The 14,729-nt window shown below is 44.3% G+C and overlaps 4 protein-coding genes across 4 annotated transcripts; 1 reads left to right on the top strand and 3 right to left on the bottom strand.

Moving 5' to 3' along the window:
• Window positions 1–922: 922 nt before the first annotated feature.
• On the top strand, window positions 923–1,945 carry LAJ45_00086 (uncharacterized protein; the record flags this gene model as incomplete). Its single annotated transcript, XM_046109688.1, has 2 exons — window positions 923–1,176; window positions 1,240–1,945. 2 exons carry the CDS (start codon window positions 923–925, stop codon window positions 1,943–1,945), a joined length of 960 nt encoding a protein of 319 aa, XP_045976381.1.
• A 2,415-nt stretch (window positions 1,946–4,360) lies between these two features.
• LAJ45_00085 (uncharacterized protein) lies at window positions 4,361–5,948 on the bottom strand (the record flags this gene model as incomplete). The annotated part of the gene is made up of 9 exons (XM_046109687.1): window positions 4,361–4,412; window positions 4,476–4,895; window positions 4,951–5,091; window positions 5,148–5,204; window positions 5,268–5,396; window positions 5,462–5,545; window positions 5,669–5,710; window positions 5,766–5,809; window positions 5,874–5,948. 9 exons carry the CDS (start codon window positions 5,946–5,948, stop codon window positions 4,361–4,363), a joined length of 1,044 nt encoding a protein of 347 aa, XP_045976380.1.
• A 3,161-nt stretch (window positions 5,949–9,109) lies between these two features.
• Window positions 9,110–10,492, bottom strand: LAJ45_00084 (uncharacterized protein; the record flags this gene model as incomplete). The annotated part of the gene is made up of 2 exons (XM_046109686.1): window positions 9,110–9,569; window positions 9,636–10,492. The coding sequence occupies 2 exons, from the start codon at window positions 10,490–10,492 to the stop codon at window positions 9,110–9,112; spliced, it is 1,317 nt and encodes a 438-aa protein (XP_045976379.1).
• An 838-nt stretch (window positions 10,493–11,330) lies between these two features.
• Window positions 11,331–12,345, bottom strand: LAJ45_00083 (uncharacterized protein; the record flags this gene model as incomplete). The annotated part of the gene is made up of 8 exons (XM_046109685.1): window positions 11,331–11,362; window positions 11,423–11,430; window positions 11,496–11,513; window positions 11,594–11,613; window positions 11,870–11,954; window positions 12,080–12,082; window positions 12,146–12,227; window positions 12,288–12,345. The coding sequence occupies 8 exons, from the start codon at window positions 12,343–12,345 to the stop codon at window positions 11,331–11,333; spliced, it is 306 nt and encodes a 101-aa protein (XP_045976378.1).
• Between the last annotated feature and the right edge of the window lie 2,384 nt (window positions 12,346–14,729).

Here is a 14,729-nt window from a genome sequence, read left to right as displayed (position 1 = left end):
CAGTCCCTAATACAAATAGGGCATCGTGAAGCAGTAGAAGTGTATCTATTGAATAGACCCCCACCTCCGAGAGGGGGGGTCTATATATAACAAACAAATAGCCCCCCCGGCCGTTCTATTCGACAGAATCTCAAAAGGCGGTCTATTCGGCAATAGAGCAAGTTCTATCGCTTACGGGAAAGACTATATCAAGGGCCAATGACCAAAATTCGCAATGGTGCTGTCAGAACAAAAGATTTAAGGGCATTCGCTTAATCTTTATATCTAGTATCTCAAAACGTTAAGTTTCAACGGCCAATTTGATGTGGAGCCTCCTACTGGCTAAAGGAGCTTCTGAAAGATATAATATACCCTTTAGATCATGCTCTAGTAGCTAGGGAAGCTTTTAGGTGGATTGATTGGGTTTGGGTTTGTTAGGTTTGAACCAATAACCCAACCCGCGTTCATATATATATTCACACTTGAAAATGGGCATTTCCGGGGTGATTGTTAAATCCGATGTATCAATCAGAGTACTAGGATGTGCTTGCATACGTATATATCCATGTATATCTCGTAATGAGCAAATTCCAGGGGAGATCTATAGTGCTCTGAATAGATGTAACCAACCCTGCGTGACAAGACATATGTAGTGGTGAACCCTTCAATGCAATCGCCCAGCGTAGCAGAGCTCGACTCCAGGTTCTAGGTACGTTATCGATTAACCAGCATCTAGCTTATCGGAATTATAATATATTACCACGGGCATGTATTCCACCCCTTACACTTACTAGCACATACACTCGATCAATCACCGCGCACCAGCGCCAAGCCTACGTCATTAACGCGTCTCCTCGAAAATGTCCGTATGCTACGCGCTCCTTACAACCTCACTCAATTGCAAGCTGCCAACCTCCATACACACGCAGATATTACAGAAACGATGGCGACCACCCCCGTCCCGAGCCATATCACTCTTTATGAATTCGCCCAAGTGCTTTCTCGGTATCCCGCTACCATGAGCGCTCTCTCAGAGACGAATTCTGCGCCAAAACTGGCCAAACCAGACGAATCGTCAGAACTGAGCTCTGAGGAGCTCGACCTTTGGAGACTCAACACACTTCCCGAGGTTGTCAAGGCCAGAAGTAAACCCTGTTTGATGAAAGAGGAACTCCAGAAGCTACTTGGTTGTAAAATGTTTGTTCCCCCACAGCTCCTCACCTACATCTTCTCGATACAAAGGCTAAGAAGAACCCATAGGGCACGTGGGAAACGTCGTCAAGCCCTCCCAAAACTCATCTCTAGTAACGATCCCTCCACTGTGACCGCAGCAACCACTGCAGCATTCGATCACCTCCTCGGCGTACCGTCCCCGCCCACTACCGCGCATATCATCGCCTCGTTAAAGGAGCTCACTGATCCCCTCAAAGGAGTCGGGCCCGCTACAGCTTCCTACATCCTAGCCATTATGGCTCCAGATACCGTACCGCCGTTCTCAGATGAAGCGTACCGCTGGATTTTGCACTCTCCTGGTCGCGAGGGTTGGGGTAAGAAGATCAAATATGACGCAAAGGAATACAGGACCTACGTGGAAGGAGTTAAGGCACTCGTGGAAAGACTCGGGGGCGATGTTACTGCAGGCGAAGTTGAGAAGGTGGGATTTGTCCTGGGAAAAGAGGGCGCTGAATTTCGCAGCACCCCCGGCCCGGCGGGGGCCACTGGTCTAAGTGGGGTGGATGCGCTCGATGCAGCATTAGGGCTGGAAGGCGGGCAGAAAACAACAACTCCGACTATTCCAGCTGCTCCGGCGGCCCCGGTTACGGAGTCAACGGTTACGGGGTCAACGGTTACGGGGAAAAGAAAGGCAGATGAAAATCGGGATTCTGAGGATGATGCAGAGCCTTCTGAGCCTAGGCCAGTACAGAGGAGGAGGGCGCCGGCACCAAAGCGAGAAAGAGGGCGGTAAATGGGCTGGGTCTTTACGAGGACTCATTAGTGGTGCTGTGCACTTCCTTGGGTTCAGACCGCTAAAAACATAATTTCTTTACACTTACCCTTAATACTTTGTAAAAAAGGATGCTACAACCCTAGCCCATTCGTGTTTTAGCTACATAAATACTTTCGTTTCGGTACGCTTGCCTCTAGAACCTATACTATACTGTAATTGTAATCCAGAAGTACCTACATACATCATGGATACATCATACCTGTAACTGTCGTGGTCAGGTAAAAGCAACAATGAGGGGGAAGGTGGTGTACCGGATTACAATTGATTGATTGATTGGTTAATAATTCATGAAGTAACCGGATCACGCTTGATCAATCTTCCCGGATAATTTCATAAGGCCTCGCCGGCCTTGCAAAACACGAGCAGACATGACACGTATTTGGTGAATCACCCAAGCACCTAATTATATTACCCAAGATAGATGCACCATGTTTCTTAGCTCCGCATACACGTATACCTCCAAGAACAAGTAATCTTCGTTACATAAGAGTACAGGAAGCACATATATGTACTTATACATAATAATCTGCAGTCAGGTTCAATTAAGTTTTATATCATGTATGCGCGTTTGTGCGCACCGACCAAATTATTGGTCAAGAGAGTACGTAGTGGGTTAGGTGTGCCTATAAACGTTAACTACATGTAGCGTGCCAAACATATCGATCATTTCCCATAGAGTATTGCCAAGCCATACTAACTAACAAAGCTACCAAAAATAAATCTTACATGTGCCGTGGTGTTGTGTGGCCTAGTGCTAATGGGACGAGCTGGGTACATGTAGTTTGACTCTGTCAATTGGACATTTGTTCAATTCCTCACCATGTCGCCAGAGCACTAGTGGCCATATATATATATTCTGCCCGATATATATCGCGAAATTCCTCAGTTCACGAACTGGGGGCCCGGTTCAGTGAGTTTTCAATGTTTTGATCTGCTCATGAGAAATACAATACCAGAAAGGGGTAGAAATTCACTACCGTATTCCAGCCAATACGCTAGTGATGCTGTATTGATACGGTATCGATATGGTATTCTACTTACGAAACTGGTTTAAACGAGTATTCTTGACTCAATACCGTAGCCCCACGGTAGCAATTTTACCCTCATTTCCGACACTGTACCATACGAAGTTTGAACGGATTGCCCTGTTCAGCAAACCCATAGGGTGTCAAAGACTTTTAGCGGTGAACAGTACAGACAAGGAACCCACCTACCCGTTAGCCTTCAATTGGACTGATATTATATTCATCCACCCAACGCCTATACTCAACTGTTTATTTTGAGGGGGCCCTCTAAAAAAAAAAGTATGCTTTCCTTTCATTGATACTTAGTCGCCCTGAGAACTTCCGTTAGTTCGTTACTACCATGATCAATATCCCGGAGGGCACGTAACTAGCGGCGCTAGCCCTCCAGTTGCGAAAATAAATGCTGTTCGTTTTTAATTTTTCTTAATTCTTTTTAATTTTTCTGTAGAAGTGTTCCGTATACGTATAATATGTACATGATACGTACGCGTAAGGTTAATCCTAGGCCTATTATTATATGGTTGATCAGCTCACGCGCTTTAAGCACGAAATATCACTCACTCTGTTAGCGCTGTATCGATTATACTATGTTTTTTTTTTTTGTTTAATTCATTAATTGCATGCAACCTTACAGAATATCGATTATACTACATAAGATAATCGTTTATAATGTATTGAATTTATGGAGTCTCAACTGTAACATATATGGCCGTAGAGAATGACACTTAATGTGTGCTACTATCGAGTATCGAACGCCCATATCGAATATGCTACTATACAATCGGACATGTTATTGTCTAAAATGATATATGTATATACTATAGCTAACTATCGGGATTCCGCTGTATATATAGTAGAATATTTAGTTCCCTATCCTTATCATATTATTAGATACCGAGAGCTGCCAACATCCACATGTCAGTGTTGCTTTCGGATTAAAAGTATATAGATGAGAGTAGCATTTATATTTAGTAGAAGCGCATGTGCAATAATATTTGTGGACTAGCTTATAAAAGGAGACATCATTAACAAAAAAACGGCCACTGAAAAGGCATATCAACCAACACCATAATATATGTTGACATTAGGTGCAATATATATACTCATAAAATCGGGCTATCCCTCCTCCTTTCCTGGTTAACCGTTCGTTACGTGAATTACTACAAGTAAGAAAATCTTCACGATTGCCATTTTTTTTACACCCGATGTCGAAGAAATGAACACATTGACAAGCACAGATGATTCAAGGAGAAGGAAAAAAAGAAAACCACTACTCTTCTTAATCGTGTGGACACACACATATATATATGGTGTAATACGTTCGAAAAGCTATACAAATTACTTAGTATCAGTCTTCATCATCATCGCTGCACATAGGCTTTTGTGCGTAGTAGATATGCCTAATCAAGGTTAGTCAAAGGTTAATTTATTAAACCGCATCATGGGGGAAGGGTATTGCTCACTGTCGAGAATAAGAATGAATCTTCCTGCTCTTCGCATCTACTTTCGCCAGGGCAATCAATGCGTTGACTTCATCCACCTCCATGTCCATTACTCTTGTCAACAGAGCCATACCAAAGGCCGTAAAGCCTTCATCAGCTGTCATGTATAAGAATGCGCCCATCTCTTTCTGCAACTTGTCCGCAGGCCACGTTCCGAACGGAACCTTCATGACCTGGTGGTGGGCAGATTCGAATCCAGCCTCCACAAGGATTGGTTTGAGATTGGCGGCGATTTTGAATTCCCGTCCTAGCTTGGTGGCGGCCTGATTACATAGATCGTAGTACTTGTAGATGGAGCTGCTCTTGGGAAGACTGTCATCGTCACTGTGGAGGAAGAATTCGTATTCTGCGAGTTCGATCCAGCCGCCGGGCTTGGTACATCTACGAATATCAATCAGCAAGCTGCTATCACTAAATGATGGAGATGAAAGCGAACCTGTAAGCTTCTCTTATAAGCTTAGGCCAATCTTTAATTGCTCCGTTCAGGTGGCGTATATGGATTAGGTCGAAAGAATTCCTTGCAAATGTCCAATCGGCCTCCGCATCATCGATTTGGAATTGAACGTTTGGAGGGACCCTGTTAATCTAATTAACAAAATTTGGTTGATTTCTTTCTGGGAAGACCTAACATACCAACTTGGCTGAATAGGACTCAAATCTGTCCCGATGACTTCGGCGTTTGGGTACTTCCTATTATCAATTCCTGGGGTTAGTCGAATAACTTGTAATAGCTCCAGAAGGTGGTCTACTTACTCGGCGACATCAATTGCCCAGATACCTGTTCCAGTACCGATATCCAAGATTCTCTGAGGTTCTTCTACTGGCGCTAAGTGAAGCTTGTTCTTATATAGCAACACATAAATATGGTGTAGAATATCTAATCTACATACCAGCATCACATGTTAGTATGTGTACAGCAGGGCCAGAAAGAGAGCGAAATCAAATACCTTTCTTGCTCGGTTTCGTCATTAGGGAAGACATATTTGCCTTCCTTGTAGGCGTGATATCTGCGGCCGTTTTCGTAGCGATATCTAATTGCGAATAATTAGTAAGCTATAAAGTTTCTGTCGTAGGTCTCAACAAAGAACAGTTGAGCTCTTGTAATCGCGCGACAGTACTGTATCTTTCGCTACGGTTGTAGAGGATTGTCATACTCATAGATAGAGGAAGTCAATGAATCTGTGGAATACTCGCTCCTAGAGGCAGGTTAGATAGTACAATAAGCCGTCATTAGAAGTTTCGTGCACTCACGATCCTGTTCCATATTCAGATCCGGAACCGGAATCATCATTACACTGTCCAGAGACCAGTTGGTTAGATCTACAAATCGCGCATAAAACCTAAAGGGCTTCAACTCACTGCAGGGTCAAGTTCGATCACGTCCTGAACCGATTCAAACTGATCTTCTTCTTCTGCTGCTGCTGCTCCTGACATGGCTGATGTATATGGGGGAAATGATCTGGGGGAAATATTGTACCCAAAAGCTGAGATGAACTAACAGCGGGTAGGCAGATAGTATGTGGGTATTCATAGCTTATATATATATATCACCAGTGAGCACCTGGTTCATGTATCTGTACCCGGTATTCCGAAATTCTTTCGAGTAGTCCCGTACACCCCCTACCCCTCTGCTTGGCTCCTTCAGGGTAAAGAATCGGTACGGGCCGAGGACCTAACTAGATACAGCAAAGTCTGTTTGAACATCTCACCCTCGCATACCAAAACTAGCTAGCATTAGAAGTTAAAGATTAAAATCCCATCACTCGACCCTGCAGGATGATATGGTGGGTTGGGAATGTCGGTTGCCAACTTCCCTGTAGACCAAGACTAAGATGCTTTTTTCTCCGCGGGCTGAAGAATAAGAAATATTAATCTGTTTTTATAATAATCCATGTAGGTAATTGACAGGAACAACTAGAACGTTGGGCCTCCCGCCATCACCCGCTGTTACCACTAATTGACAACCCAGAAAGGTACACTTCGAGGGGTCATGTCGCCCAAGGCACTGGAACAGTGGATGGTGATGATGGTGATGATGATTACGATGATCCAAAGGGGCCACTTTTAAATCTCTCACCTCCCATTCCCCCGCACCATCTCCTGCGAGTGTAGAGTTTCGCCGAGCACATATCACATTTACATTTGAGTCAAAGCGTGGGTACTATACTCTACATCCCATCTGTTCTAGACCGAGGTTAGTGTAGGTACATACAGTCGGGAACAGCCATACCCGAATATATGAAAGGTTTCTTCAGACCGATTGGACAATGAGGCGTAAAGATATCTCTATCTATCTACAAGAAGCAGCGCCAGAAAACATTACATATGAGGCTCAGTAAGCCAAAGGGTGCAAATCAAGCTGGGCAGGCATTTATCTCATCTTTGGAACCAACATGGCCGGCGACCACCTTCATCGATGGGCTAGCAAAATTTAAAACTGTGATGGTCAAAATAGAAATAATATGTACATGATAGGGGCGCTTTCATTGATTGATATGTGAGCATGGTACATGTAGGTAGAATAGAGTAGCTACTCTACTCTACGTACTCTACATGTATGTAGCTGGGGTAGGTACATACTCTACACACTCTGGTCTAGAGCAGAACGCCTTGGAAGAGGAAAAAAGAATAATCGACGATGTATGTACTCTTCATTCCATAACCTTTCCGGACCGTATGGACTGTGAATACTTCGAGTGGTGCTCTAGATACTCTCCTCAATGGAGATTTGTCTACTTGAGTCTTGACTGAGGCTTTCAACCACATGTATGTAATCAGATGCTGTGTGCACCGCCAGCCAGTGGCACGAGAGCGCCCGACTGAGGCACAGGTGCATGAACTATTGAATCGTTCCATTAGTAATGTCCCACATGAACGTTCCGAGAAGTGGTCTCCTGGGATTTAGAAATTAGGCGAGCTTGCGCGCCATGCTGCGCACTAGTCCGTCCTTGGCAACTGAATTTTGGCGAGTTGCCGCGTGGACTTAAATGGGGGGAAACAGCCTCTTACCTCGCGGGGGCTAAAACACAGGCAATCAAAGGTCTGTATCAAGTAGGTACTGTAGGTACAACGTGCCCAAAAGATATGAATTCTAGTTTTCTTTCTAGCCAATTAAGCTATACCCCCAAAAAAGAAAATCCCATATAATAGGTATAGGAAAACATCGCGATCGTGAATTGTGAATGTTACCAACTCCACAAGCGACCGACCTACATGTAGATCAATCAAAAGGAACACGTTACATGCATACATGTATGTCTATACCAGCATATCATATATGCACCTGTTCAAGTACCCATGGCCTGAACTTCCACCTGCCTCGTTCATATTTAATCCTTACGGAAAAATCTAGGGTTGGCACTCCTTGTGGAGAGTAGAGTATATATTCTTCCAGTAGAGTTCTCTTTCGCCAGCTACGCGTAGTTCTCTACTCTAAGCTCCCTCTCCTCAAATACGCACACCAGGCGCGCATAATTCACTGTCCCTATCAGACTTTCAGCCTTCCTGATGACCAAGGCTTTACGTCCCACCCGCTAAAATTTTAGCCTAGTTGAATGCATCGTCGAGTTGCCAAAATTGGTGCGCAATTGAACTATCTATAGCGAGATATCGTTCTTGTACATCCCATGACAATAACTATAATGATGACCGTGAGGGATTCGTTTGTCGTTACCACTCTAAACGTGAGTCTTATGGCGAATTAGGTGAAGCTACATATATATGTAGTTTGAAGATGTCGCTAAGGGAGGGCTGCGTGTGTTTAGAGTTAACGATTGATTCTCGAATCATCAGATATTTGAGGAACTGTGCTTACGTTGAATCGTACATCATCTGTATTTAATTATGGTTCTTCACAGACTCTCGGAAGTCGGGGGTGATGCATAAAATCAGAGAACAAAAGAAAAGATAGAAACAAATACACAAACGAATGGGTATATATATGGTCTGGCCTTGAAAAAAAAAATGAATAGAGACCGTAAGATGATTAGTAGTAGATAAACAAGTAGCCTTTCTCATAAGATATAAATCTTGTCAAACATGAAGACATGAAAAGGAAAGGCCCAAAACCCATAGAAGTACAACAGCACAAGTACAAACAAAGAAAAACTCAGGACATGAGTATCAATCATACCAAAAAATAACGAAATAAAAAGTGACCGATTAAAATGGTGTAAGGTTTTAATGAAAAAAGAATTTGAAGAGCAGAGTTTGTATTTCTCATCCAATAGCCATGAAAGCGGAGGAGGGAATGAAAATTGGGTCCAGACCGTCATCACATGTGGTAGGTCAGTTTTGAGACTACCCTGGTGATTTACCAAGGATATGTACATATATTCAGATGATGATCATTTATGGGCCGGACTCGGAGGCAGGATGGCAGTAGTGTTCAGTGTGGCGAGAAATCTAGAAGGTAGGGCTCAATAGAATGCTGACTTGTTTTTCGATTTTTGAGTACCGACCACCGGCAGATTTCCCACATGAAAAGTTTGAACATTAGATTGCATTGATGTGTCGGTAATTGGTTGATGTGGGAGAACCAGGCGGCGTACCATAACGCGACCGGCGGATGGTACAATTATCAAGCCTCAGTCGAACTAGGAAAATGAAAAAGTATTGCAGTCCCAGTAGGCTAAAGGATCTAATGACCATCCCTCCGGTCTTTGAGGGCTTAAATTTTGGTACGCGGATCCATAATTTGCGGAATGGGAATTTGGGCTCTGTGATATATAACCTAAAGAATAATTTGGATGCTGGCCGAAATTTTGAGTAGGTTGCCGGGTATCTAGCGGCGAGCTATTAACTGAGTTGCCATCAACAAGACTAGAGGTTGAAGCTGTAGCATCCAGTTCGTAGTTGTTGTTGTAGTTATGCTGACTGCCAGCTCTCGGCGCCGTAGGAGAGTTCTGAAATGATTGATTCCGTAACTTTGTAATCTTTTTCTTTTCGCAGGCGCCAGGAGTGTTGAGATGTCTTTTGAGGGAGCTGTCTCGCCCAAAAAGCGAATCACAAACATGACATTTGCATTTAGTCTTGCTATGAACGGCTTGATGACTCCTAAGGAATGTATTAACATCAGATAAAAAGATCGAACAAACAATAAAGCAGGCAGGTAGTACTTACTTTAGCCGCGCCTCAAATGGAAATACTTCGTCGCAGTCGGGGCATTTATGCTGCTTTTTAGCTTCCCGACGAGCCGATTTTACGCTACCTGCGCTCGTACTATGCACCCGATTCAGAGTACCTGCTCCTGTTGTAGACAGTCCTTTGCCATTATTTCCGGGAGATGCACGACGTTTACTTTGTCGCGGTTTTGTAGAGCCATCAATATAACTCGAACATCCACGCGGCTTGATAGTATTTGCATGTATATGTTGGTCCGTTACCCCAGTAGTCGACATAGCCTTTGAAACGAGCCCTCTCCTTGGGTCCAAGAACGCCGTTCCTCCTTGCGTGATAATCCTGTGTGTAGACTCCATTCTCTGCTCCAGAAAAGCATCGCCATTCTGCTCCCTTGATCTCTCTGACACGCGCATACCCAGGTCTGCTCCCCAACCAAATCCCTCCGCGCCTACGACTTTAGCGGCCTGTTGGATGAGATTCTTAGAGGTTGAAGCTCCCATATCATCCCCGTGGTTATCCTTTTGAGTTAGCCCAGGTGCCCAGGGCCCATCCCTCGGATCTTCGTTTACGAATCGGCCCATCACCGAGTAGCCTGGATTAAAGTCGTCATACGTGTTATAGTTGAGGTAGTTCTCGATACACTTTGAGATCTCTTGCACTAATGATGCGCGAGCTTCGGACGGTAGAAAGTACCGATCGACAAAAGGTACACTTTCGATATTCTGGTCGTCGAAATTGAATGTGGTGCTTAGGTTTGCGATTAGAGGCTTCATTAGGGGTTTGATGAAATCGGCGTGCTGCTGCAATGACTCCGGCAATGTTTGTAGTCGGGAAGCGGTACAACTTTCGCTCGCCATGATGGATTGCTCTTTGTGTCAATCTCGATCGTTTATACTATTACAGATATTTGTATTAGCATCATAGCGGCAATATTACTAGCACTGGTACTCGGATAGGCGGGTATATTTAGAGAGCTAGCACTTACAAAAGTAAATACCAGCGCTTGCGATCGCGTACTGAGCGAACAAAAGGGTATAAGGTCTTATTTTGACAAAAGATGCCTCCCAGAACAAAAGTGGATAATAGCTGCGCAAAACGTCGGAGTATGGTAAAACGGGCAACCAAATAAGCCCGTATGAAAAGCAACACAGATACAGTCGTGGGATAAGACGTAGCTACAGGGTCGTAGTTGACTATCGTATCGACTTTCAAGCCGAGTTCAAGTAAAAAATGGAGGGCCGGACGTCGATAACTTATAGGGTATGCGCCAACGGTGCGTAATGTGCGAATTCGCACCAGGAGCGCAGTGCGAAGTTGATTATTTTGCTAGAGTCGAAGTCGAAATGTTGCTGCAGAGAGCAGGTCCCGGGCAGACTTGAATAGCTTTATGGTTTTCATAACCATAAACATGCGCAGGATTTCTCTTAGTTAGGGATGGAGGAGCTAGAGGGGGACGATAAGCTTCTGTCTGCTCCTTTTCGCTGCTGGTGGTACATCAGCCTACCTTGGTTCAATTAGGTCAGACTTTTTTGGACCTTCATATGAGTGCGACATGGATTCCGAATCGCAATTGAACCAATCATCTTTTGTGGCTCTGTGGCCCATTTGTGAATTTATGTATGCGCCCACAATAGCATTATACCGTGTACATACGCAGATGGATGATGGAACGGCCTCATCTTTCAGCACTGAGTTTCATTTCACAGCAACGTTTCGCCTTCCGAGGCCTGGGCATCAAAATCAGTTGTAGCAACACAATCGCTCGAGCTGATACCTGATAAACTGACGATAGTGCCTATCTAGGTGTAGGTACTCAGATGAAATAAAACCATAATGTTTAGTTTAGCAAGTCGATTGAACTCCGGTCGTTGATCCCCTCTACACCATCAGCCAGAAAATACCATTGTATCAGCAATTGATGCTTTTTCTTCTTTTCTGTATGCACTCTCCATACTTACATACGTCTGAGTTTTACAACCTGGCACCCATAATTATGTATCCCTTTAGTTGCTATGCTGTTTCACTGCTTTATGGATCCACTTTGATGCAGTAAGTACAAGTAGCTAAGTTGTGAGCGGGGGCTGTGCTGCTGTTGCTGTTACGTTCCTGTGGTGGTGAACGATGACCTGGCTCAAATTGCAAAAACGAAGTTGAGAAGAGGAGGCTGAGAATATGGCTGCACCTACCTACAGTAGTCATCTTTCCATGAATTGTGACCCAGATCATGTCCGTACACCCTCTGTCCTTGCTAGCGCCTTTCGACCAGATGAGTTCATGAGACCCAAACTGAGTGAAGCTGCTTCAGATCCGATCGGACCACTGGTATTTGCCCGTTCATGAACCATTTCTCAGCCCCAAACTAGATGTGACTTTCTGTTTGAACACCCTCAAACGGGCATACAATGGAGAGGTATCAAAACAGCCTCATCCGTCATCGTCCCTACCGGCTAGGAGAACCTGTTTAGAGATTGTTCATCATAATCAAAAAAGCCATCATATTAACAAAGTACATTAACAAAGTACAGTTATACGCTGTATGGATCGTACAGAGACCCGTGAACAGACGGACAATATCAGCCTTGAGGTTGAAGCCTATTCCAACGTCTTCGTGTTGTTAGCTAGACAGCGCAGGCACTGCGCTGCGTAGCTCACCGGCTAATTGCATCCGACTTAGATGTAGGTAGAGTACGGTGTGGTACTCTGCTTGCATTACTCTATGATTTTAAGCCTCAAGGATGAATTACCCGTCGTGAGCGTCTTAATTCTGGTGATCACGTACCGTGTAGAGTAGGTTTTACACACTCCACAAAACCAGTCAGATCAACAACTCCAACCCAGCCCATACTCTGCGTCTCTGCACTACTGCTGCTGATATCACACATGCACCTCCACAATATCCATAGGCTCGTTCCCCTCCCCTTCCCTCACTACTCTGTCCATTAATTGCTGGACTTGCCACCATCTGGGGTAGCGAAAGATTACCACACGATTGAATGACTACATGTACATATTAAGAACCTTATTTACGCGAATGGATGTTCGCCTGTCCCCAGCGCCTGTTCGAACGCTTACGACGATTCTGTCATCCAAAAATAAGCTTTGTCTTCTGGAAGGCCTCAAAACCAAACGATACATTGATAAATATTACATATAATATCTATTCTAGATTGCATGATCATTGAATGAACCTTGGCTAGCTGAACGAACCCCCCTGGGCTCCCCCCGGAAGCAGAGTTATCATACTTCTTGGCAATTGGAGGACGTTGGGAAATTAAGTCTATCTTCTAATCTTTTGAAAATCGTCGAAACGCCGGGTGAGGACGTTGCTTGTTCGAAGTACCTACATACATAAGCACGAGATACAAATTGCACTAGATTCAGAAGAAGTGTGCTTAGACAGCAGGTATTCTGTAGCGGCCGGAGGGATTTCAGAGGGATCTGAACCCGCCTAGACTGTATAATAATGAGTAGGATAACTCAGTGAGACATAACTGACTTGAGTATGTAGAGTAGATTCTAACCACATATATCTGATCACTGAGTTACATAACGAATAGAAGAGCTCCCCACAAGGCTCTGTTCCTCCATCCATCTTGCCTTATTCATCTGCATTTCCGGGGCAGTTAGATTCTAAATGGCCCCGAGGCTCACTCGTCTAGACGGGGGAAACTACGTGCAATCTAATCCACTGTCTAAGTACTTAGAGACGTAGGGTAGGTACAAACTCAATGTAGATGTTAAACCCAGTATGTACTGGACATTGACAGGTGATTTCTTATAGGGCTTGAATGAAGTATGTAGATACATGTATGTATGTAGGTACGTATACCTGGATTTTAAATTTTACTATTGTCTGTACCACGGTTAATGCACCATTAAGAGTCAGCGGCCAGCTCCGGAGGCTCTCCGTTCCGTTGAACGTGCAAGCTTTGACATACATCCAATAAACCTATTGCAATCAATAACAAGACATCGTTACGGAGGCTCTCCGCTTCGATTCTTGCACTCCTATCAGTCATCGGCTCAGCAATTGAGTTGCACTGCTGCTTCCCAACTAGCCATAGTAGAAAGATATCCTAATCGGGTACCCTAATAATCTAGGCTACATGATTCTTTTGTGAGTGCAATATAAGAATGATGATTTCATCATAAATAGGGACTTGGTGGTTCAATTACGCTGTCAATTTCGAATATTCAACAGAAGAAAAGTAAGTCACAATAAGAATCTCAAAACCCACCTGTTCCACATTCCAATGAAGCGCCGCAGGGCGTGCATACGCGCAGAATAATGATACAGGATTCCCCATGGTAGTTAGCGTCGGCGAGAGCTCACGGAGCCTTACTTGAGAATAGTTGTTTTGTAGACACATGTCTTTCTTACCGCATTCCCCAAAACACCCCCGATGCATTGATACTTTAATTACGTCTCTACACTGGCATACCTTGACCTGTCCGCTCTTCCAGCAGCGTGAGGTACAAGGTTATTCTGCAGCACTGCATGTCCTCTACTCGGAGCCATGAAATCGATTAGGGACCGAGTATCTAGGTAGTGCAGTACTGTGCAAGGCGTCCACTCCAGAATAAGAGATTTGAAGACTTCCTCTCTTGCGTCTTGCATGGGGGCTTAAAAAAAACCCACTACCCTACATCCTTAGAAACTATTCATCGACGGCATCAATAGATATAATAAAGGTTTCGCGTTTTTGACGTCCTTTTCCCTTCTGATGAATCAAGTGCCGTAGATCTACTTGACAAGTCAGGGGTGGTCGTGCCGCACCAGCAGCGCCTCATCGGGCACCTTGTCTTAATTCAAACCCTAGATCTCTTATCCCTTTCCCTGGTAAGAAGGACGGATACCACCGGAGGATAACCGCTCAACGCACAGAGAGGTTTCTAGTTCTTAGAGTACTTACATGTCTTAGTACGCTAGGACCGCGTAGCCTTGTCTTCTAGAATCGGTAAATTAAAGTGAATCAGAAGGTTTGGTTTCCGTTGGAATGCCACATGGCTATCTGGGGTGAGAGCATATGTAGGGCTAATTATCCCCACATTTATCATATGGAGTCTCTTGATACTCCTCGAAGAGTGATCATC

Source organism: Morchella importuna (assembly GCF_003444635.1).
Source record: "Morchella importuna strain M04M26 chromosome Unknown Morimp01GS001, whole genome shotgun sequence".
Classification (NCBI taxonomy): domain Eukaryota; kingdom Fungi; phylum Ascomycota; class Pezizomycetes; order Pezizales; family Morchellaceae; genus Morchella; species Morchella importuna.
This window is presented reverse-complemented; position numbering and strand designations above follow the sequence as displayed.